The 26587-nt window shown below is 35.5% G+C and overlaps 2 protein-coding genes across 2 annotated transcripts in view; one reads left to right on the top strand and one right to left on the bottom strand.

The window, feature by feature from the left end:
• The window catches only part of TRAT1 (T cell receptor associated transmembrane adaptor 1), a 63412-nt gene that overhangs the window by 21923 nt on the left and 14902 nt on the right, over positions 1-26587 (bottom strand). Inside the window, exons 2-4 of the mRNA XM_082394800.1 lie at positions 15177-15287; positions 7421-7457; positions 929-990 (exon numbers count right to left, since the gene is read on the bottom strand). Of these exons, the coding sequence (XP_082250926.1) occupies positions 929-990; positions 7421-7457; positions 15177-15287 (210 nt within the window). The remainder of the gene's footprint in view (positions 1-928; positions 991-7420; positions 7458-15176; positions 15288-26587) is intronic.
• RETNLB (resistin like beta) overlaps positions 886-26587 on the top strand; it is a 79598-nt gene continuing 53896 nt past the window's right edge. The window contains 2 exon segments of the mRNA XM_082394817.1: positions 886-12053; positions 20892-21040. The gene's annotated coding sequence lies outside the window, so the exon portion shown is untranslated.

Below are 26587 nucleotides of genomic sequence, written 5' to 3'. Positions count from 1 at the left end.
CAGAGTGCAGAGTTTAGAGAACACTTTACAGTGGGGGGAAAGACAAAAATTAAATAAATTCTTGACTCCTGTGTGTAACTTTAGGAGATTCCATACTGTTTTGATATATAGAGATTCAGATAAGTTTAGCCCATTACTGGAAACTTCTGTGTTCAAGACTCAGAGATCAACAGGAATTAACCCCCAAGTCTCCTATCATGAATTAAGTGAACTTCTTACAGGGCAAGGATAGCGTTAAATCCTAGTGTTACTCTCAACAGCTTCTCTCATCAGAGCGCTGGAATTAGATCACAGCTGTTTGTTTTGAGGCATTTAGGGGCATTTTATTTTTGGGGTGGCTGGGATATTTCAAGTTATAAGGGATGCTGGGAATTGAAGAGTACTTGTTACAAAAGAACAAAAAAATGTATAACCCACTCAGTGATTGTTTGGCGCTTCTCTTTCCCTGCTTGTCATCAGTGTAAACCTAGGTTCTCTACTTTAAAAGAACCAGTTAAAACAAGGGAAACCAGAGAACGTGTTCTTTGTTCCAAATTATTCACTGTAGATTTGCTTTTATATACAGAGCATAAAGCACTGTTTTCCTGGGTCATTTACTGTTCTAGAAATAGCTTTATTTCATAGAATTCTGTGTGTGTCAAAATTCATGGTAATAGAGTCTTCCGGTATTCTCATTACTACTAGAGTAAAATAAAGAGAATATAGAAAAACAGGATGTTGATTTACACTGAATGTTGCAATATGATTTATGATATGCAGCTTTGGAAATATATGCTAAATGATATGCTAAAAATACTGAATTTATGGTTACCATTGGAACATTTAAATGTGACTGTGACAAAAAAATAAGCTACCTCAAATTCTTTGTGGAATTAAGTGGGGTAATTGATTTATAAATAAATTTAATTTCTGGAAAAATAAAACTTACCTGGGACCACATTATCTAAGTTACCATAAATTGGTGTGTCTTCAAGATCATACTCATTTTCCCTATAATAAGGAAATAATTTGCCTTGTTAGAATCTACTTTACACATAGTTCAAAACTAATTTCTCAGCTAAATTCAATATTGGGTAAATTATTGCGTGCTCTTATTCAGCCTTGACCACCCAAGGTAGATAGGCAAGTAAGTGAGTAAATGCAAGTGTGTATGCGTATGTGTGTATGAATTTGAAAAGATGTGTTTTGGACCCTCTTTTGGGGAACAATAATAGCAAATACTTATTTAGCACTTGTTGTGTGTCAGATACTACTTGAAGTGCATTATATATATTCATTCATTTAATTCTCACGACAATTCGACCAGATAGGCACTACAGCATTCCCACTTTATGGATAAGGAATCTGAGACACAGCTTGGTTATATAATTTGCTGAAGGTCACAAGACTAGTAAATGGCAGAGCTGGGATTAGAACCTAGATTATCTGTGCTCTAATCTATACATTGTACTTCCTGTTTATTTGTTAAGAATAGCACTCTGAACATACCTCTAGCACTCTGTTTACTAACTAAATATTGACAGTGATGATTAAAAAATAAGAGACCAGAGAAATATCGTAGACTCAGCTTGGCAGATGCAATAAAATGATTGATCACCTATTACATCCAAATACTGTGCTGTTTTACATGCATTACATCAAAAACCAAGGGAAATTCTGCAGAAATATTATTATTTTCCACTTTACAGATAAGTCTGAGATTCAGGTAGATTAAAGTATTTTCCCTAACCTTATGTGTAATATCAGCAATAAATAACAGTTGTGAAAGCTTTTCTTTATGCCAGTGCTCATTCAACCCTCAGAACAACCCTATGAGAAGCATTTTTAAAAAATCCCCATTGTGCACATAAGGAATTTGCAAGCTAGAGAGGTAAATTGTCAAAAGACACATAGACAGTAACTGTCAGTGCTAGGATTGTAATGCAAGTCTGGTCCTAAAGCTCTGAATACTATTTGCTCTTGATGTTTGATTAACTTTCCTTATAGCCTCATCTGAATAATCCTATTAGGATTACAGTAGACAACCTACCATTGTCACCAGACAGTGACAATGGCCCTGGTGACCAGCTTTCACAATAGCAGGTTGGGGACAGAAGAACATTTCAGGCAGTAAGAGTGGCATTTCATAAAACAGCAGCAAATGTTTTAACATTGAGATTACATATCACTGAGAGCTGGAGGGAATTGCATCAAAAGGAAAAAGAACTCTTATCTCAAGGCAGAACACCTATACTACTCCCATGCTTCTGAAAGAAGACAGTATATGTAAATAGTAAGTAGATATCGTTAAAAAAAAAAAAAAAAAAACAGATCAAATGATACCTGTATGAAATGATTTGAAAATCCAGATGCTGGCATGTATTTCACTTATCTGATAACAAAGAAACTCATCCATAACCTTTCTTTCCATTGGTAATTCACTACAGCTTAATATTGGGATATGGAATAGTCCCTGCTCATGGTTTTTCTCTTGCTATACAGAGAATATAATAGCAAAAGGTGAAGAATTTTTAATGACAATCCATCCATTTTTTCCTAGCCCACACAGATAGCAGATACATCCTGCAAATGATAAATCATGTCCAAAAAATGAACATCATTTCATTCTCTATGAATGAAAATAAGACGTGATTTATGATGCAGTTCCCTGTGTCTACAGGCAGGTCTCAAATGATTAATCATCGCAAATAAGCTATTATAAAGAAGCAGTTGCCTAACCAACAAATTAAAAAGTATGTCTTTACTTGGCAGTGCCAAATAGCTCCAGCCTAATGCAAATATCTAATAAACTTCAAGCACAAATGTTTGGCAGTGTTTTATGTTGAAGATTGATTACTATTTAAAATAAGTTAATAAATATGCCCAGAGGCTAGTGCACCTCTGAGTTTTGGGCCAGATCAGATTCTCCATTGTTCTCAACATGTCTGAAATGATCTTCTAACTAATCAGCACATTTACTGACATTCCAAGATTTAAAATAATATTAATTGCATCTTTTACTAGGGTTCAAATTTTCTACTTTCACATAAATTTTCTCTAGTCTCTATTTTTAAAGTTTGTATTTATATTTTATTATTATTTTATTGTGAAGTCCTTTAAAGAAAATGCCTCAAATACTTTATTATCTAAGTAGATTAAATAAGTAAATTCAATTTTTAAAAAATCATTACTTCTGTGTGGGTGATTTTGGACATAAAATCTCTGAATTTCAATTTCCTTATTTATAAACAAGGATATTAAATTATTTAATCCCTATTGTTCTTTTCAGCTCCCAAATTCAATGACATAAATGTAGGGTTCCAATATCCAAATAAAAATGAAAGATTTCTGTAAAACTAAATAAAACTATTTTAAGGGGCTGGGAAATTGTAAGATTGATAAAAAAGAGTAAGCTTAAGTTCTATCAGAAGTTGTTTTTGCTAAGTGTTAACCTGATTTGCTTAGTAGACATTTCTTTGAATAGGCAGATATATGTTTGGGCTTCACCAGTGTATAAATGTTACTGAAAGCCATGAGAGAGGATGAAATTACTAATGGAATGAGTGTAGATAGAGAAGAGGTTCACTAGACCGAGCCCTGGGCACTCTGTTGTCGAAGGTTCAGGAACCAGCAAAGGAGAAGAAGCTGCTACTAATTGAGGAGAAAAACCAAAAAGGGGGTGGCCCAGAGTCTGGAGAAGCAAGTGTCTCAAGAAGTAGAGTGTCAATGTGTCAAATGCTACAGATGGACCACGTATAATGAGACTAAGATTTGCCATGTAGATTTCATTGGTGATCTTGACAAAAGCTGAGTCAGTGGATTATTGAGGACAGAAGATCGAATAGAATAGGTTCAAGAAAGAAGAGAAGAGGAAGAGAAGTCAGCAAATATGGACAGAATGTAGATGGCACTTCCAAGTTTTGCTATAAAGGGTGCAGAGCAATGGAGAGGTAACTATAGGCAATCTAATATCAAGGGAACTTTTCTTTTCTTTTTTTTAAGAAAGATGTCAGACAGTACTGTCTGTTTATATACTGATGGGAATGAGACAAAAAGGAAAGAAAAAGCAATAATGAAGGAGGAGAAAAAAGGGAAAGTTGCTGCAACAAGGTGTTCCTGAGTATATGCTCACTAAATTTTTACTTTCTCTGGCAGGGACTGTGCCATGGGTGTAGGTTTCTTGAATTTGGGGTGAGTGGATATCAAAGATAGACCCTTGGTCCAAGAGAAAAGTGTAAACCCCAGCAATTTTTGTATAACTAGGGTTAGTATGGCTAGGGTTAGCTAAGAACCAGTAGTATTTCCTATGAGGGGGGAAGTTAATGGACTCTCAGGCAATGATATCTAACATTAAAATTTTATTCTCTTGATCAGTGTTCAAATGTCCTTCTAATGATGTCTACTTTTTTGTAAAGTCAGTTAAACACAGGAGCTTATATTGCCAGTGTTTTGGAGCCCTTGAAAAGAAGAGTCTTTTGTCAAAGTTTGGGGGAAAGGAGACTGGAAAGATCTGCCAGCATGAAGAATTCTAAACAAGATGGGGAAAGAAAACTAGAGCAGTGAAACAGAGCTAGGGGTACCCAAGAGGCAACCAAGAATAAGGTTTTTGGAACCTATAAGCACATTCTGGGGGATTCCCAAAAATACTTAGGTTAGGGACTGGACTTCTTGCATTCGCACAGGATTGGAGCTTGGATTATGGTTACTTGTACATTAAAACAAACAGAAGGCTGGAAAACATGGAGATACTTTGGTTCCAAGTGTGGCAGTGGTCACAGTGAGGGCCTCATCTGCATATCTACCTGGAAGTCTGAGGCACCAGGGAAGGCTACCCAAGAGTTCTATTGTCATCAGGATACTCAACCCTGGGAACAGGTGAAGAGGACAGCTGAGACTAAAAGTCTGTTCCAGGGCACCAGGTCAGTATATTTAGCAAAGAGGGGAAGTGAAGGGGGGTGGTTCTCAGCCTGCCAAACTAGAAATCCAAGAAATCATCTTAAGGTAGAAGAATAGCTGCGATGAGATATGTTTTGTGATAAAAGCACCTTTCAGTGCCACCCAGGAGAAGACCATGCAAAAGTCGCTGGGGATTTGTCCTAAGTCCTTGAGAGAGACTCTGAACACCGAAGAGCTATAATAAGCTTAGTGTAAATCTGAACTGCTTTCCTAAATTAAGGGGTAAATATAATTCAAATGGGTGGGAATTTTCTTAGACCTTCATTTTCACCTAATAAAACATTCAGCCTTTTTTTTTTGTTTTTTTAATCCGTCAGCTACCCTTGTAAGTACAGTATTATATTATAATCCATACTTTTCAGATGGTAAAATTCCACTTCAGCAATGCTCATTTTCCCAAGATTACAAAGCTGGTAATCGCAAGAGTGATTAACATCCAGAACTGTTTGTATCTCAAACCGATGATATTCTCACTGCATTATCCTCGTAACACAGATCAAAAGACAAGAATTGTGTAGAATTACGTTTAAAGGACAAATAAAGTGGCCCAGGGGTAAATACCAGGAAGTGTATATTTAACTTTCTATAAGATAGAGACGCTTTGCTGTCCTTAAAGTGACCATGTTCCTGACTTACTGATGCCGGAAGGCAGGGATTTGGGGAAGCAGGAAGATAAGACCAAAGAAGCAAATTTCTTTCCCCTCCAGCATAGCTTCCCACCTAAACCAATGCTGAGTAGGAGCAGGGGGACAGTGCAGCAGGGAACCCAGTGTGAGGGAAGCTTGCCTCCCTTCTACCCAGCCTCGAACCATCTAAGGACTGAGGAAGCATCCACAATTCTAGCCCTACCTAAGAAAGCTAGCCCTTATTTCCACTTGCTGTTTTAATGTTTATTTCTTAATAGCTGGAGATAGCTCATTTGTTTTTTTCTGAAGCCTCCATGCTCTCCTATAAAGGTGACTTTGGTTCCCAAACTACATAATCAGAGAAATAGCCAAGCTGTGAAGTACATACATAAACTTGTGAATTAATATGCCAGCCTCTTTTTAATAGATACAATCTGCATTGTATATTCAAATTTTGCCTAAATGGAGATTTATTACAATAGATAACAGATTATTAAATCCTTGAGGGAAGGATCACATCTTTTCATCTTTGTATCTCTGTTGTCTAAACAAATGCTTATTTGTTGAATGAATATTTATTGAAGGAACAGATGTTATAAAAGAACAAGCCTCCTTTCTGAATTTTCCCTGCAGCTAAGAGCCTGCTTGCTTTGAGATGGGTGTTTTACCAATTTCTCTTTCTGACGCTTCCCATCCTAACCCAAAAACCACCAACCCAGTCTTTGGTAGAACGATAATATCACAAGACTTTCCATCACCCTGCATCTTAACTGCCTTTCAAATGACAAGTATCAAATCAATTGTCAGATTAACTTCTACATGGTTATGTAGGATTCTTTTTGTCATATTTTTTGTTGTAACCAAATCAGCAAATCACTCTTGAAATGAACTAATGACTTAAATTATCTCATGTTATAGAATCCAATGTTAAAAACAGTCATAAAATATAGATTGTCTTTTTTGTGTGGGTCTGCCTGTAGCCCAGATCTGAATCTTCCAGAGACATTTCCACACGGAGAAGAATTTTTTTTTTAAAAAGGACATTTTAGAGGCCAATAAAAAGCTTGCAGTCTTACCCTGTACAGTGAAAAAGCTCTGTATTTTGAAAGACCTTTTCAGCCTTTCAGTTTACCATTTCAAAAATGTCTTGAAGAATCCTCTAGGAAATTTTCTATATTTAGATTTTTTTAATCCTAAAAGAGAAATTTGCAATCTAATGACACATTTGGGTCAGAATATATTGTCCAAGAAAATGAAACTTCTTTACTATGCTTTATATTATAAACCTTCTTTAAAAAAAGTTTTATACTACACAAATTTATCTGCAACATGTTTAATAAGTATAAGCAATTAAGTTATGTTATATCTATAACTGCATATTATTTTAGAGTTATTTATTGGCAATACCCTTAAAAATGGCACAGCACAAATCATCCTTGTATAAGTATGTGTGCATACATATCTTAAATTGTATTAATATTGCCAGATTTCTTTCTACCTTAAATTCTTAAGGGCCACACAACTCTATATTTAATTAGACTACATTTTTACAACCTGAACTGAATCCTAATCTAGGATATCTTCTTCCAAAATTAATGAGGATTCTGTAGACACCAGGTTAGAGTTTCATTTTGTCCTTCATCCAGCTCTCTCACTGACTCAGGATGAGTAAGTAACTAGGGCAGATAATAATATTATAACTATTATTCTTCAGGTGGAAGTAAAAGTAATTAAAACTCACTTTTCATTTTATTTTAACCCAAGTGAAACATTCCTGAGCCAAACCTATAAGCAATATAACATTAGTTACTTCTCCTTATTCCTTGGGAATCATAATCTATGACTCATTTTCTACATACCTGGGAAAGTAGTCATCGGAGTACGTGTATATTTTATCTGAAAGATATTCAGAATAGACAAATTAAAAGAAATTTTGACGTACGTGTCTTAAACCTTCTAGAGCATGCTGAGGGGAGCTTAGCCTCAATGTCAGTTAACATCTTTAATCAAGCCACTTGACCACCACTGTTTGAGCTAGGGATAAAGATATTCTCTGATTTGGGCCAATCAGGTTCTCTCTTGGTAATCTGGAATGAAAACACAGTGCAGCTTGGCAGTAATGCAGAGCCCAGCTGTGTGGCCATTTCATGCAGGGAAACGCCAAGCGGAGTACATTGGAAACCTGTCCCTGCCTTTTCTGTGGTTCCAGTCTGTTGTGGGGCCTGGCTATACTCTCTGCCTTCAGGTTCCACGAAACACCTCTGCTTCCTTCTGACAGATTTCCCTCTTTGCCCTTGCTGGTTTGGATAGTCTTTTCTTCCTTATCAAGAAAAAAAAAAAAAAAGTCCCTAGAAGACACTTCTATTTATTTACTTATTTATCTAATCTTGGAGTGCCCATTATCATTTCCTGGTATGTGACAACAACATCATAAAAATGATGTTCAGGAAGTTCCTCTGGTCATGATTACATTTCACCCACATGGTAAAAATAGAGAGGTAAGGAGAGATAAGGGTTCTAGAGGGAAGAAATCCAGAAAAGGTTGGCAACACAGTCTCTAAAAGTAATCAAAACAGTAGAATGGCTTTTAAGGGAAACAGTATGCTGGTCTGCAAAAACCAGACTGACCAGAGATTTGATGTAAGATTGTAAAATCATGGAAAAAATATGGGTCAAATCTCCAACTAGCCACTGTTGAACCTTGGAGGTGGTGGTTCAAAGGCAAATGAAAGGAATTATTTGTACTTCAAATTAAATATGTGTATTCAAAATTGGAAATAAATAGTTTCAAGAAATTTTTAGAGAGGCAATAGTTAGAGGAAATTAAGAGAAATTCAGAGTTCAGTTTTAATAATTAAGATCAAAATTATGAAGAAGTGTGTATTACTGGTTTATCAATAAATTTTCTTTGAACTGAATAGTTGTATATAATATGATATTTATTACATTTTGATTGCATATTATTAAGCCTGGCATTAAATAAAAACCAAAATCTTGCAAAAGCTATCATATGAAAGTAAAGCCCAGTATTATCTAAGTCTCTGACAGTGACCCAGAGACAATAGCAATCAAATGGTGATCTTTCTGTCTTAACATTTGGAAAACACTGTGTGTTGGTAAGAAACTAACAAAAATGTTTCCCTATAATTGAGCAAGTCACCAAACAACTACAAAGACTATTTTTAGTTAGATTTATGTGCGACAAAATTGTTATTCTCCAGAGAGGTCATTAACTCTTAGAGAAACGTTATTAAATAATGTTTCAAACAAATTATTAAAATCACCACATTGGAGGGCGAAATGGATATGCCATGTGTCAATGTGTTTGGAAGAATTCTGTGAAGGACCAAATGCGGGAAGTTTTTGCAAAGCACAAACAGCAAGCAGCTATGGGACCAAAAGTGATGAATCCCCTTTGGGATCTGTCAGAAATATGTTTCTTCTAGCCCACAGTAAATGTCTTACCATGGACTGCATCTAAAAGATGCAGCTGTTTTCAACAACCTTCAAACTAGTTTTGTGAATATGAATGCAACATGGATGTTGGGAGAAGCCTAGAGAAGTCTACTGTTGCATAGTAGCCACAAGTTAATGGAAGCCCAGCAAAATCAGAAAGCTTGAGAAATGTAAAAAATATCAATACGCATCGGAATAAAAATTAGTCAACATAGATTAGAAAATTGTTAACTGGAAAATATAAAGTATGTATTGATTTCTTTTTATATGAAGTACATGTTTATACTCAGGTCATTAATTATTATTCAAATTTGTCTGGAATTAAAGTGCATGCACAAGAATTTAGTCCACCTGTAGCCTGAGGTATCATGGAACAAATTCAGGGTTAGGAATCAGAAGACACTGGATTTGGGTACCAGCTCTTCAATGCATTTCATTGCAAATGAACATGAAAATCATTGTAAAACTCTGATCTTAGTTTATCAATAAAGTAGTGTTAATAATGCCTATATCATGGAGTAGATGTGGAAGATAAATGAAATAATTTACGTAAAAACATTTTAGAAAGTGACAAAGTTGGGTATCAATATTATATTTTCTAAATCCATATCCTGCAGCAAGCCACGTTTAATTGTGCTGATTTGAATTGCGAAGATTCTTCATTAAATGGATTAGCTGAAAAGTAGTTGATATAATTTAAATGCTATTTGAAAGATAAAAGAATTATAAGTAAAGCTTGATTTGAAATGAAATAATCAAATCTCACCTTTAGCAAGAAGATTTTCACCAATTGAGTAGTAAATTCAAAGAAAAGATAAAAACAAACAAAAAATAGCGACAGTACTTAAATAGAATAAAAAAAACTAGGTATGGAGTAAAAATGTTTCTCCAAACAGACCAATAGTTCTTAAAGATAATGTGGATTTTCCAATTGGAGGTGCTTAGAGTATGAATGACGGTGCCTGGAAAATACACTGCTGTAATATGTAAAAGGATGGTTCTATAGAAGGAAAAGGAAAATGTAGTTCGATGTATTAGCAGCAGAGAAAAGCAAATAAATAAATAAATACATAAAAGATTTAGACCAAAAAGCTTTGTGTGAAAAAGGAAAGAGAAACAACTATATAAAGGCTACAATATAATAATGCGATGCTTAGGTGGAAGGCAAGGGAACTAAAACAATGTGAAGAAGGAGAAAATAAGTCATGGGTAAAGGATATTATACATCAAAACCAACTGTATTGAAGAAGCACCCTGAAAGGGAACCTTAAAAGTTCAAAGTCACCACATCACACTACTCTTAAAATTTAAACATATAATCTGGAGTGGGACAATCAGTACTTGCGTGGTTTTAGTTTTCCAATACTTACCATAAGAAGTGTGATAGAATATGATCTCTTTCAATAGGGGTATACAGTCAAAGGTTTAGAGGTTACGGCAAAGGAGAAAGGTCAGCAAGCTCAGGCTCCCGAAAAGAGCTTGCTCTGTCATCAGGCCTTATAGGTTTATTTAAAAGTAAATGGCATGATTTAAAACCTACTTAAACATTTCAGTTATATTTAATAAAATCAAACACAGTTTTTCTTTTATTATAAAGCAGTTATGTTTGCAAGACTCTGTGTGAGAAAAGCTAGGTGAGTTTTCATAATCCTCTCTTGTGATTCAGATAAAAACACTGTGGTCAGGTTCATGGTTGAAAGGGTGTGAGCTAACATTTTCTTTTATGTTTTCCCCTTTATAGTGTTCACTCTTCCATGTGCGATACATAACAACAAGAAACAAGAACACATGGTTTAAACTCCATAATACAAATTTTATGATGCATTTTTAATGTGAAATATGTGCCATAATTTTCTAGCAAAGAGGAGATACACTGATAGGACTTTGATGTATGAGCGAACCATGCAGTTCTTTATCCTTCTCAAAACAGAGAAGAAAGATTAGATAAAGAATATTTTGGGGACTTAAAGGAAGAAAAAGTGAATGCCTTCCTATCAGAAAAGAAATAAATATAATCCTACTAAAGAACAGATTCGGACAAAGAATCACATAAAAATGAAAGATTTATTTTGGGGAAAGGGAGGACTCCATTTCAAAGCTTCTACCTAGCCCTGCTACAGAAAACATCAAGGAGAGGCTTATCTTGTCTATCTGATTGAATGTGTAGATACTGCATTGTTGCTGGGATAGAGATTTTCTTTTATAAGCTATTTAATACACCTGCAAAACTTACTCACTGACTGTTTGACAAGGTGGAGTCATATCTTGCAAGTTTCTTAGCCACAAAGAATAGCACAAAGATGTAGAAATAAAAAGTTACATAAGGCCAGATGCAGGGGCATTGTGTACACAGACCAAGGGGCAGAAAAGCTGGCTAATATGATGCAATCTCTTCTAGTCTGTCTGTCCAGGAGAAACAAAGCAGTGAGGAGTCTTCAGGAGGACTGAAAAGGAGTCAGACAGTTTGCAGAGCTAATCCCAAATCCACTTGGAATCTCTGGGTGAGAAAGAAAGACAGTGCTGTTTGCTCATATGAGGTAGAAAGGATGGGTCATTAGTAATACTTGAGTGGTTGGGAATGGGCTGCAGAGGGAAAAAGGGGAGATGGGATAAGAACAAAGGGCCTTATTGGAAACAACAAACACTGTTCCAAGGCTAATCTTAAATTTGCACATCTATAAAGTGCAAGACCCAGGGTAATGTGCTCCGCCTAAGGAGTAAAGTCTCAGTCTTTTTTTGTTTTTTTCTGGATCCATGAGCTCGGGGGTGAGCCTACCCATGACCCAACCCAAGTCCCGGTGATGGGAGTGGGTGGTACCATAATTCCTAGCAGATTGCAGGTCTAGGGGATTGGAGGTGGGGTGGGGTGTGGGGGAAAGAGGGTGCCCTAAAAGGATGGGAAGGTGCACATGAGGGTATGAGATAATACTCCATCCCTATACTTGACCCAGTGCTGAAACTTGTGACTCCCCTGCTGGAGACTTCATCCTGCCTGGAGTAGTCAGACAGAGTCTGTTGGACCTGGCTCAGACCTGGGTAAGGGCGTAGTGTCTTTGGCTGGTGGGAGTGATGGCACAGTGCAGCAGTGAGGGGCCTGAGCATCAGGGGGCTGCGGTGGAGACTGGAGCACTCTGGCATGTCTCCACTCCCCTCTCTCTAGGTGTCCTTTTCTCCCCCTCCCACTGGCGTCTCTGTCTTTTTCACCATCCTTAGAAAGGGAGAGGCAGGGCTCTGCAGCAGGGCAATCCACCGGGCTCATATGCATCTGTAGGGCTTAAGATCACCATGAAGGAGTCGGTGAGGGTACAGAAGAGGGATGTGTTGGAGAAGTCTTTAGCTCTTTACTGCTCAGATAAATTAATTTGAGACAGACTAATATTTAGAACCAACTCCATGGAAGCCTACAGAAAACTCTCTAAAATGAACCTGTATGTGACTTGAACACAACCGTTATCACTAAAACTCAGGTTATTGTACAGACATGTTAAATAATAAAGAGACGGGGGCAGGAAATGGGATGAGAGCTGGAGAGGGCTTAGAGAGTTTAGTCACGGTGGGAGGGGTGAAAAAGCCAGAGAAACTAATGTTCACTGAAATGTTCACTGAAATAACAGACATTAAAATTAAATGAAGCCACAGTGAACCTCTAACAAACATTTGTGGAAGGAGCGAAAGAAGGAAGCACCAGGGCCACCAGGAACAGTGACGTGGGCTGTACCCTGTCCAGGACCCACCTACTAAATCCTCAGCACTGTGCTAAGGTATCTACATACTTCTCACAAGAACTCTATGGTCTAGATAGTATTTTCCACATTTTGTAGATAAGGAATCTGAAAGTCAGAGAAGTTACGTTCCTCAGACAAGTTCTCCCAGGTAGATATTGAAAACAGAGTTCTAATACAGGTCAGCTTGACTTCAAAAGCCATGATTTTAAAAACAATTGAGGGAACTGAAATTGATTTTTCAAAGTACATCAATAAACGTAATTCACAATTTCCTGTTTTTTTGAAGCGTTCTTTCCCACTCTGTTGATTTTAGGCAATAGAGTCAGGTATAGCATGCCTGGGTTTGTACAATTAGAAAGAAGAAAAAAAAAAATCTGTCTTTGTAAAAAAAAAAGAAAGAAAAGCCTGCTTTTTTTTAGTTAGGCAACTGTCTTTTAACAGTGGTCAACTAATCATCACAAGCAAATAACTCCCTCCAAAAGTTTGTATGGTAGCAAAACGGTATGAATATGGGTAAATAAATTACAATACACAAACAACCAAAAATGAGAATTGGAAAACCTATTCGCCTTGTGTTGTAATAGACTGGTACAGCCAAATAGTTCTGGGCAGAAGTAATAGGTCAGTAAAATTAGACCAGCCCTGATCTTGATCACATTGATAAAAAGTGATTCTAAACATACATATTCACCACAATTCAATGCAATCATAGGGCTGAAGAAAAGGACTATTTAGGTTGAAAGTAAATAGGTCGAATTTGCTAAATAAAATTTAGGTTAAACAGTTAGGTTTATGTTGAACATAAAACCACTTGTTCCCTGGTCCCATACAAATCTCCAGAGGATTTCAGCCAGAATCAAGGAAGAGTGAAGTACTCGCTCAGATAATTATTCTTGTCCTGGTTCCCACCTTAAATTATTTCATCTCTTACAGCTCTCAATTCACTTTTTACTAATTCAGGTGACAATATTATCTGCATTCATAAAATGTTTTAATAAAAAAATTGAAAGGTAGTCATCTTAAGCTATTATACAAAGAAAAGTGCTACCCTTAGCTCTCTTCTTCCTACAAAGGAAGGAAACTTTTTAGAAGATGTCTGATGGGTCATCTTGCACTGACATATAAAGTTTGTTAGTCTGAAACACATTTGAAAATAAAAAATAACTACTGAAATCATTGCTAATGAAAATGTGTTGCTTACCTGGAATTTCATCTTCGGCATAGAAATGATATAATAGAGAGCCTAAAAGAGTGTTGGGTTTCTGGCTGAGGACATTTGGTAAACAGTGCAAAAGTAGCATGTGCTGGTGGAAACGGTTTTAAACAGATAATTAGAAAAACTGAGCATTTATCCTTGATTGTGGTATTGAATAGATGTGAGACCTCAGCCATGTCACTTCATTTGCTAGTGTCTCTCATCTTTTTTTTTTCAAATCTGTATGACAATAATGCCTTCTTCATACCTTACATTAGTGTTATCAACACTTAAGACACTCTTAAGCGGATCAAGGACTCTCTCTGGAATCTGACCATTGTTCTAATTTAGCTTCATGTACTTTTTCTTAGACACATGTACCTAACTTAGTTTTGTTAACTTTGCTTTATTTATTTTTATCTGTTTAAAGAAAATGTATTTACCTTTTCTTTTCTATTTGTTTACCACTTAAATGTCCTGCCCCCAAGAGTTTTTTGGTTCTAGAATATTAAGAGCACTCCAAGAAATAGCTGAACTTTCATTCCTCCATTCATCCATCATTGTATTCAGCATGCATACCTATGTTGAGTGCCTACAGTGTGCAAATATTGTGCCACTTGATGGGCACCACACTAATTCAATCATGGCACAAGAGGGTGAAAGCCACGTGGTTAAAACTTCTGCCCAGCTTAATGGAAAGAAAAGCTGTCGGTGGCAGATCCTAGACCTTGAGAGCGTTTGATAAAAAGCCCATGGTTCAGTCTATTGCTTTTCCAGTTCCCTTCTGATCCCAACCAAGCCTGCTGCACTCTAGAGGCCCTGACTGATGCTGAGAAGTTTGAATAGACTTGAGTGGAACCTTAAAGACCTAGTCTTCACTCGTCTCATCACACACCAGAGGGAACCTTTACAGATGCTCCAGAATAGGCTACAATTTCATGAGTTGTTCAACTGGAGGAGGAAGATGGAAAAATACATTTTCCCAGGATAATCCCTTCCTACTCTATACCCTCTAGTAGAGATAAAGCTAAAATTGGGAGTCTGTTTACATTTCTAACATGATTACATGTTTAAATTAAGAGAACGCTCAGCATGAAAAAAATGTACCAAATAGATTTTCTACAGATAAAAATATCTTATTGAATAACATTTCATAAAATCGTCTTATTCTGTAGGTTTTCCAGTGACTCAATCTCCACTCAAGCAGGTTTCATATGGCTATTTCTGAAAGTGTCTTACCTTGTCGCTGCTTTTCCACATAGTGGGAAATGTTGAAGATAAGCGATATAGTCAGAGCTAAACCCAAGAAGGCTAGAATTGCCCAGACATAAAACTGGCATTCAGAGTTTTCTGTGAACAGAAGCAAACACACGCTTAATATAGTAGCTGCTTACTCATTTGTTTTGAACTAGGTATTCCCACAATTAAAACCACTGTGTTTATTCACAACAAAGGACAAATCTCTGTCAAGAAATTAGTTAGCATTGACAGCCAAAGGCTTTTTACAGATTTCAAAATGGGTATTCAAATTCCCACCTAGGTAAAAGGAAGCAAGTGTCCCACATTCTTGTAAAGATGAAATGGAAGACATTTTTAGTCTAGCTACTAAGATTTGACAAATAGTGACAGGTTATAAAAACTTTGGTTCAAAATTAAGAACTTCCAAATTATGCAGAGTCATAATAGGCTATACTTTTCCCCTTTCTTTAATCCTTTGTCTGTAGTCATATTGAATACATGCTTTCATTATTATGGAGAATCACTTATCATCACCTTCTATTAATCCCAGTACTGTAGGACACTGTGTGTTGGGATAAAACAATAATACTGGAATAATAGTAACCCAGTTTTGTCAAGACTGGCCATAAGGAGTTTTCTCATACTATTTAGATCTCCGTGAGCAGATAATGGAAGGTTGATTCTGCTCTTCCCCTCTGCGAAGGCCTCTTTTTTCATTCCTGAGCTGTAAAGGGGGTTTTGTGGGATATTGCCTGTCAGTTGCCCTTGATTATCTATGGCAATCTTTACACATATATGAGTGACTACTAAGATAATTAGCCTAATTACAAATATATTTGTAAATATATTATAAAATATGAGATATAGTTACATACATATATAAAATTCGGCTAATTATCTTAGGAGTCATGTACCCATGTGAATACTGACCCCAGAAAAATAACTTGTGATTGTATAATAATACTATATATTTATGTATTCAGTCAGTATGTCTTCTGTGCCAGGAACTATGTCCTATATTAGGGAATCAAAGGTAAAGAAAACAGAATCTTTGCCCTCAAGGAACTCTGTTTAGTTGGGGATGTGAATGTGTGAGCACATAATTAGAAATGCAATGTGAAAATAGCTACAATAGAGATTATGTTCCTTCATAGTCCCAACTCTCTCTCTGTGACTGCCTAGAACATTTTAAGCCCTTTCAAAGAAATCCAAATACGTTAAACACAATAAGCAGAAGAGGCAAAATCTTAATAGGAGGGAAATTAGTTTTACTTCCCTAGCCTGTCTTTAAACCATCAAATAAAGACTCCCTAAACCCAGATGTTCTTTGTGTTGCTCTATTTTACTTATTTTCTGAATCTCAGATTTGACATTTGAGTTGTTAATTTTCTTTGAATTATTGACATTGCAGTGGTCGTTGAACTGCCCTCTATGTATTTGAGTTGCTTTATTTATTTATTGGCATCATTTATTTTTAAATGAGCATAGTTAGGCATAGTGGTGATTAAATATATAAAATATATATTTATTTATGATATAGATGTACATATACATATATGCATATAATTTGCATATCACTTATTCATCTATACATTGCTTTTGTTTGAACTAGTTTGTGTCTCTTTTAACACCAGAAACTCTGTCTACTAATGTCTGCTACCTCCTTAATTTTGTACCATGTAGTTAGATGTTCAAAATTCTATATGCTCCACAGAGAATAGGACCATTTCTGCCTTCTACTCTGCTGTGCCAGACATATACTACAGGATTTATAAAAATTTTTCAAGAATTAATAAATGGGAAAAGTTAACTGATAATGGTAGTGAAATGAGTGGTTTTATTTTCTTTAAGGGAATTTTTATATTTCATGAAGTATAAGAAAACTGAGAAGACTTGAGCAGTCTTTTATCTTCTGCAATAGAGCTACCAATTAATTTGGTTAAAAACACTAACATTTGGAGGCGCCTAATTTATTCATCATGAACATAATCCCATAAATACTTATAGAATTCTATAATATAATAAACTATTTTAAATATATTAAAAATTCTAGTTATATGATACTGCATATATTTTTAGATTTGATTTTTATGTCTAATTGTTTATTTAAAAAACAAGTGCCTGCTGAGTATAAATTTAAAAAATTCCAACCACCAAATATAGAATAACATTTAAGGTCCTCTATTAAAACATAAATGGGACACTAATATTACACTTATTAGCCTTTTTTTAAAAACTTACCACTGTGTTTGGGGGATTTTTACCATGTTAGTATGTTATTTTTAGTGGTTGTATAGAATTTCATAGTGTTACTGTAATATAATTTATATACCCAATTCTCTAAGACGGACATTCTGATTTTTAAAATATTTTTCTTACAAACAATAACGCAAGAAACTCCATTGGATAGACATTTTCCATGTATGTGGACTTATCTGGAGAAAGGTTCCTGGGAGTAAAATTGCTGGGTTAAAGCAAATTTTTAAGGCAAACTTTCAGAGCTCGATTGTTCCCCACCTCCTGTTGATAATAACCCCTTTCAGGTGGTTGATTTAACTATCATGGTGAACAATCAGGCCAGCAAGCTGTCTCACTTGCCAGATGGGTCTCAGTTTCCCTCTTTGCTGTCACAATATAGGGTTATTAATTTCTGATTTCTGTTACTAAAGTAATGATTAAATAAATGATTCTATTATTAAAGAGTTTTCTTCTTTTCTTTTCCTTGTGTATGTCCCTTAAGGACCCACAGTCTAGATACGGTTCTAAGTTCATTCACATTTTAAAGCAATTTGAGTGCACACACTATATTTTCTATTGTGGTATGTTACAACTATCATTTTAGGTTATTCACTCAGCCAAATGTAGACTCTCATCACTCACCCTCTACAGTCAGTGTTTGGTGACACTGAAATAAATGAACTTTAATTGCTACAAAGAGGCCAGACTTATTATACACATCATGCATGTTCAAAGTTAAAAACAATTAGTAAACTCAGATAAGCAAAACAAAAAGATAAGAATCAACTCTAACCCTACTATCAAGAGACAATCACCGTGAACACCTTGGTTAATACACTTCCAAACTTATTATTATTTTCTGTGTAGAAGTTGTTATGGTCGGAGGCATAGGATTTAGTTATACTGACTATACTGTTATTTACATTTCCCCTGATAATTTTATAGCATGCGTCTTTTCCTATAAGCAAAATATTCTCCCATTTCTTTTAGCTGCCGTCTATTCCACTGTATGGATTTTCCATAATTTATTTAATCAATCCCTTATTGTTAGACATTTAAGTTGCTTCTAATTTTTAGTTATATAAGACATCTTGTGATGACTAGCTTTAGCTAAAACTATACACCCAACCTTAATTTTTTTTAAGGTAAAAATTCCTGAAGGTGAATTGCTGGATCAAAGGACATGTACATCTCAAAGAATTTTGGTGTCTTGAAGGCCAATATTTTAAAACACAATACTAAGCAGACCCTGCTCAGGTCAATTTGGCCTCTGTTCCTATTAGTTCAATTGGCCCTGACTTTATGTTTATGGCTCTTTCCATCAATCCTTGCTCCATCAAACACCACTCTTAACCCAGCTACTGTCTTTACACACACGATCCCCATACACTCTTCTCTTCCATGGTTTCTGGAGAAAGTTGTCCCTTTGTTTTTTCTTTGGAGCCTGTGACATAGGTCCTTCAGGAGAAGGTACCTGCTGCTATCTCTGCCCTAAACATAGAGGATGTAACACTTTTCTTTCCTTACCATGAGTAATTTCCACAAAATGTTACTTTAAGTTTTCTGCCTGTCTTTTAGGGCTTACCTACTATATCCACCCAATAATATATCATGTTCCAATCATTCTGAAGCACTTGCAATTTTCAGTAGATACCATACTTACCATTTCATGCCTTTATGTCTGTATATTTGCCCCTTTTCCTGAAATACTTTCCCCCTTGTCCATCTGACAAACTTCTAGTCATCCTTCAAAAGTACCTTCTTTCTGAAGCACTCACTCAGTAGACTGTGAGCTACCCAAAGGGCAGAAAGAATGATTTATTGATCTTTATCTTCATTCTTTAATTTCCTCATTGTACCTATTGTTATGGGTATTCATTAAGACATATAATGAAATTTGTAGAATAGCATTTCTCACTAATAGATGCTCAATAAATGGTAGCTATTGTTATTATTTTTATCTTACTACTAGTAAGACTCCCACTATTATTTCTGCAACCTATTCAGCAGAAAGTAGGTGCTCGCTAAACATGTGCCAACTAAGTAAATGAAGAGTGGATGAAGAAGGATAAATGTAATAACCAGGGCCAACAGAAAGGTTCTGATCAAGTGTGACATCTAGACACATCCACAACCCAGGAAAAGACCAAGTGAAGATTCTGCTACATTTGTCTCTAGTACTATTGAGAAAGGACCTATCTATCTCCCAGCGGCTGGAAAACCGATCCCTGTGAAAAGAGTACTCGCTGTAGCTTTGGTGAAACTACTCATCAACCACAGCCTAATTCTCTCTGCCCAGAATCTATATTGCCAAAAAAAATCTAATGATTATTATTTGTTTCCTAGGAAACGATACAAGGAAGTTGGAGCTAACAGCTAGCTATCTGATTAGATTTATAGGGGTGGTAACAACTATAAAGGTAAATTTTTATTTTCTTGTTTAGAAAAACCAGTCTTTGAGACGTTTGATTAGTGTCATTAAAATCTCCAGAGAAAGAAATTTAGAAAATACCACTAGCTGAGCTAAGCTGTGAACTCTGTTGCAACTCTAGGACATATATGCTTGCATAAAACTGGGATGCTTGCATAAAACGTAAGAGTCAGGGTGAGTAGAAACAATCTCTTCACAGACCACATTATAACTTTGAGAAGCATGAAGCATGAAATGGGGATGTGCTTCCATTCTCTTTTCTTCAACCTCTACCTTAAAGACCTAATATGTTTGTTTTTACATATTAAATGCACACTCTCCTACTATGAGAACAGAAAAATGGATGTTTTCCTATATGCTGACAACATGGTTCTACCTGCATAAACCAAGAGTAACCTCATGAAATTGTTGCTTTGTCTAGCCATTGTCAGAGAGAGAATGACTGAAGATTAACAACTGCACTTAAAATTCAAATTATTGTTTTTGGCAGGTGTTCTTTATTATTTCTTTTTATTTTCAGCCTAGAAATTATATACCATAATATAAAGTAGTATAGTATAACTTATCTAAGAACACAACACATTGACCAAAAAGCGGCACTGCTTAAAATTAAGAATTTGATGGATGTTTTGATAATTTACCTTTAGCCAAATTGGGTGACTTGTAACCTTGCTTTAGAAATAGTCCAGTCTAGAATTATTGCATCAAATCCCCATGACATATTTTAGGAATTTGATCATTCATTTATACACATGCTTAAACGGTGCAAAACTGATTTTGGAAGGAGATTTATGACCCTCCCTGTAGGTTTTCCCTGGATCAACCTCTGAATGGTGGCTTCGATGATTTCTGTACTGGGACATGTGCCAGTTATGTTCCCAAGATTTCTTAAGAGAATATCAAACTTGCTTCCATCTCAGCTGATGACCTGCCTAAAATAGCAACAGAGAACTAAACTTCAGGTTGTAGTCAGAAAATAAAAATTAACTCTCTGTTGCTCTTTTTGTTCTCTTCCATTTCTATGTTTTCTGTCTTTGTTATCACAGCAAAATAAAACTCCTTTCAAGAAAAAGGACCAACCGTACGAAACTTGCTGTTGAATTTATTAATTATAGAGATGTTATGGACTAGAAGATATTGTTTAATACATCACTTGGTATCAGGTATATGAAGCTGAGGATCTCCTCAAGAACAGGTACATTTTTACTCTTATAATCCATGTCTGTCTGGCCTTGTGTATCATCTGACACACACTCTATCTTAACTAAATCTCTAGGAATTATATGCTACTCATATTTGTGAACTAATCGTACACCTTGCTCCTTATTTTCTCTTTGTGTTGATTTATTTGGTTGTCCTTTATACTGTTCTGTGTACTTCTAATACCACTCTTTCTGGGGGAAGGGTAAGAGAGCAAATAAATACATAGAAAATTATAACAAATCTCTAGAATTTATTACCCTTGGGAGAACTAATAAAATCAATCTCCTTTGTACTTAGTTTTTTTCCATTTCTCACAGCATCTAGTATTTAGTATATACTGTGGTTTGGGTAAATAAAATATAGCACAGTATAAAAAGGTGTACTTCAGGACTTCCCTGGTGGTCCAGTGGTTAAGAATCCACCTTCCAATGCAGGGAACGCTGGATCAATCCCTGGTCAAGGAACTAAGATCCCACATGCTGTGGGACAACTAAGCCTGTGCGCCACAACTACTGAGCCTGTGCACTCTAGAGCCCTCGCACCACAACTAGAGAGAAGCCCGCGTGCTACAATGAAAGATCTCTCATGCCACAGTGAAGATCCCGCATGCCACAACTAAGACCTGACACAGCCAAATAAATAAATAAATATTAAAAAATAAAAAGTTGTACTTCAAGGCAGTAAGCAGAAAGCCCTAATTTCATTTTAAAAATTACACTAATTCTAGCTAGAAATTATCCTATCATTCGCAAAAATTATATTTAAATTAGAAATTTTCCTTTCTCCTTTTTAATTAAAGGGTGCATTGAAAAGTTGTATTAATCCATTAATTGCTACAAGAAGATAATTTTTCTCTCAGCTACAAAGAAATAACCAAACCAATACCACAAGACTACACTTACACTAAAGACTTTAGGAAAGTCCTAATAATTTTCATGAAATATGACAGCAACTCCAAGGTAAGAACATGGACCACACTGCACATTCCTTTAGGGCTGGGTTTTGTCCTTGCTGTAACAGTAAATTTGTTTTACATAATCAATTGGAGGCCTTTTAAAACACAGGCTAAAGTCTAACGTGTGGGGTTTGGTTTAGCATGGTCTCCAGTTTTCCTCTCTTTTTAGGAGTCTATGATTCCTTTCTAACCCTTCTGCTTTCCAAGATATTTTTCTTTTGTAATGTGATCTGAGTTACAAATAGGAAGATTTTCATTTAGAAGCTTTGTATTTCATCACATTCTTGGAATCTTTCATAATTTGTTCATTGACAACAATAAATGCCCCCATTTTGATAAACGAAACAAAACACACAGAGATAAGACGATATTGAATAGCTAAATGATGGAGACTTTCAACTTGAATGGTAGATTTGTGTAAATGTTCACATACACACACTCACACACATACTTTGTACCTCCCCTTACCCAGTTACTTTCCATATATAGTATGGAAAGTACTCTAGCCCCATGTAGGTATCTATTCAATACAGACAGTCCCTCTTATAATACTGCGTGTGCAAAGTACCTAAAACTTCTTGCCCGACAAATGCAATCTTTAGTATCATTATTCATTAATTGCAATTACTTTCATTTACACAGCTTTTATCATTTTAAAAAGAACTCCTACACAATTTTAATTTAACTATTTATACTGTTAAAAAGCCAAAAGCATCGGGAAGTTGTTAGTGAGGCAATGACAGCTAGGAAAACCACGATTTAAATTTCTAAACAGCTTTCAACTACCAGGGGCTAATAGTAGTAGGTTTAATTATAAGACCTCTGACTCATTTAAAGCCAAAAGTTCTTGGCAGGCGCTGTCTTTGGAATTCACAATTACATGTACTCTGGAAGGAAACCCAGCTAAGCAAATGTAATGTCTTTCTGCTGGCAGGTTTGATTCATACAGGAGCCTTTACTTAAACAATTAACAACAGAAAAGCAATACATATAATGCCTTAATTGTTTCTCCTTCAGAGGATCTGTAACTGAGACAAGTGTGTGAGTTTATAGTATATAGGATATGGCTTCCCTTGATGGTTTCTCTTTCTTGGCTTGTAAACTCTCTCAGAGCAGTGACCATCTCTTCTTTGCAGTCCATGAAGGTGTATATGTATTTTAGGCACCCTAGAAAGTTCAACATGAAAGTTCTGGTATTACAATCCCCATGGATTCTACTCATAAAATGAATGTTTCCTACTGTGGTGATCGTTTGGTGTCAAACTAGGCACATTCTTCATGACTCTTTGATGTGGCATGTTGTCACTGTCTACACAGCCTCTGCCTCCACTATCCATCCCCATCATCCCATCAGTAAAAGGCATTAGAGTCGTGGACTAATCACTGAAGAGATTCTCAAATCTAGTCCCAGGCTTTCAAGTAAATAAGATACTGTTTTTAATGCAAAATTTGAAAACTGCCAAATTTAAATGAGTGTCTATTATGAATAGAAGGTTATTTGAGAAGTGAATGATATATGTCAGGGAGGGGCCATGATGGGGAGAGGGACAATGGCAATATGAAGCTTGGAACGTCTGTTTTCAAACAACAGATGTTTGGGAAACGTTAGGGAAAGAGGAGCGTAGTCACTTACTAGCTGTGTGACTTTCTGCAAAACACTGACCCTCACACTAAGCCAGCTCTAAAACTGGAGTTCAGATCCCCATCTGTGTGACAGGAAGGTCCCCTCTTTCTAGTACATCACGATTCCTCTTAATCAATACTTGCTGAATTTAACGGAGGAAAGTGGACATACAGGAGTGAGATGGAGGGTAGATTTTAAGACAGTATGTTATGATTCCTCCAGTACTAGACTCTGTCTCTTTCATAATTAAACTTGGAATTGGTAAACTTGGGAAATGCTATTGGGATTGAAGTGCTGCCAAAATCCCTGCTGTAGACAAGCCTCTCTTTATCTGTATGTAGCTGCTCCATTTTGTATATGTACTTATTGTTTCCTATTGGAGAAGCACCTTGGTAAGAGCCTCTGAAAATGGCATGGGTGTGTGCCAACTTTCATCCAACAAAATACTGTAACTACTATGTTTCTTTAATGTTTTAAGAAGACCTGATAATTTTTTCTCTCTTCTTTTTAATTCAGGAATGCTGAATAAATTAAATGAAAAAAAAAACAATGACTGGAAAAGAGTTCAGTATTTATTTACGTATTATTAACTAGCAATTTGTGGATATTTATTTCTTACAGCTGTGACCTTTAAGTGGCAATCATTCCTGGGTCAAGTTTTCTTGAAATCGCCTGTCAAATGTTACCTAAATTAAATGATGAAACACTCTCTTTGACCTATTTTTCATTTAAAGAACATCTGAGTTTAAAAGATGATTCATAAATCAGTCCTATCTAGTCTCTAAAAGACAGGCTTTCATTGTTCTCAAAAGGTGATTGAGGCTCACGGGAAGAGAAAAGTGAGAAAAGACAATGAAAATCCTTTTTTTGAAAAACAGCGACGTGTAACTAAATTGTGAATCATTGTTTAAACTAAATTAATGGTAGCCCAAAGGAGTTGTTTTTGCCTTTGATTTAGCTAATATTGATTTTATGTGAATGCAGAAACACAGTAGAAAGTATGATGCTGGCACATTTATTGATGCAGTGACTACAAGGCATATAGGTAGGAGAAAAGGAAAGACTTGGGTTTTTCTTTTCATACATTGTTTTACTCAACTAGGAATAATCTCACTTTTCCATTGTGTTCACACTTATTTTCTTTTTTACTTCACCTATCTAACGTAAAAAATACTATAATCTGAGTCTCTCCTTTCACATTAAGGATTTTTAGTTTTTGGTTTTGTTTCTTGGCTTTTAAGATCTATGAGGCTTTAATGGCAAATACTGTGTACATTTTCTCTCTTCTGTGGAACTGTAGGTCTTAACTGACAATGGAGGAGCTCCTGTATAACACCTGAAGGGATCTAAACATAAACTATGAAATACTGTGAAGGAAATCTTATCATCCCTTCCAAATTTAAAATTAATTAATGAGAAATAGTTGAACATCATATTCACTGCCTTCGGCCTTCCCACCCTTGCCAAGTTCCCCATGACTGTCAGCTCATAGCAATTGTTCATAGTATTGCTAAGTCCATTTCTTGCAGGGCACTAGCTAAACTGGAACAATTGTTTTTGTTCTTTGCTAATATATGTACCTGGAAAAGATAAAGAGAATTGTGAAAACCATACATCAGTTTATGTTCCTTGTGTGATTAATCCAATCAATCAGTTTTAAAATCCATCGAACAAAACACTGGGAAACAAATTCACAGAAATTAAGATATCTATTATCTTTATAAATGGCTTATACATATTGATATTAAAAATACTATTAGCACAATTATAAGCAAAAATGTAATTAGACAATTCACAAATGACAGAATTATAAACATTTTAAAAACCCATGCAAAAATTTTCATCCTCATTATAATCAAAGTAAAACATATTAAACAATTGGTTAGCATGTTGTGCTTATCAAATTAGTAAAGATTTTTTAAAATGAGACCAGCTTGTTAAGGAGAAACACTCTAGGATGAGAGTGAATTGGCACCAGCCTTGGAAAAGCAATTTGGCAATAATGAGACTTAAAATGTTCATAACTTCTTATTCATTAATTCCATGTCTAGAAATCTTTCCTAAGAAAATAACCCTTAATATAGAAAAAGCTATAGAGTTGTTCATCTTTCTGTCATTTAAAATATAAAAAGACTGTATACAACATTAATGTCTACCAATAAACAACTAAGTAAACTAAAACACAAAAGATGTCACTTTGTGCATTCATGTAAAACAACTAAGCAGAAGTTATCATAAAGATGGAGATGGTTATAATGTTAGTGAAAAAAGCTGAACATATGATTTTATTTACATTATTATTTCAGTTATGAAAAGCAAACCATGAAGATATATAGAAGCAAAAGTTGGAAGGAAATACAACATAATATCTTATTTTCCTAAGGTGATGAAAACTATGTAAATTTTTTTTCATATATATTTCACAGTTCTCCCACTTTATATAATAAGCATGTCTTCTCTTATTACAAAAAGTTGCTTATTAAGGAAGTTAAAAGTACGTAAAAGAATAAAGGAGGAATGATAGATGATAGTCAATGTGGAGCAGACATTCGGCTAATCAATGTGGATTCAACTCTGATAGTCCATTCCACAGGTGATGGGATTTTCACTGGTCTTTGCAAATTGTCATCTCTCTGAAAGTTGATGATTGAATTGATTTCTGGGAAGATAATATAGCGTCTAAAATCCAAGGAATTAGAATGTTGTTACTCTTAACCAGCTTTCTTTTTTTTAACTTTATATTTTATATTGGAGTATAGTTGATTAACAATGTTGTGTTAGTTTCAGGTGTACAACAAGGTGATTCAGGTATGTATGTCTCTATTCTTTTTCAAAATCTTTTCCTGATTAGATTGTTACATAATATTGAGCAGAGTTCCCTGTGCTATACAGTAGGTCCTTGTTGGTTATCCATTTAAAATATAGCAGTGTGTACATGTCAATCCCAGAATGTTGTTACT

The sequence above is a fragment of the Balaenoptera borealis genome, assembly GCF_965194805.1.
Source record: "Balaenoptera borealis genome assembly, chromosome: 5".
In the NCBI taxonomy this organism is placed as follows: Eukaryota; Metazoa; Chordata; class Mammalia; order Artiodactyla; family Balaenopteridae; genus Balaenoptera; species Balaenoptera borealis.
Note: the sequence above shows the minus strand (reverse complement) of the source record. Positions and strands in the feature narration are given on the sequence as shown.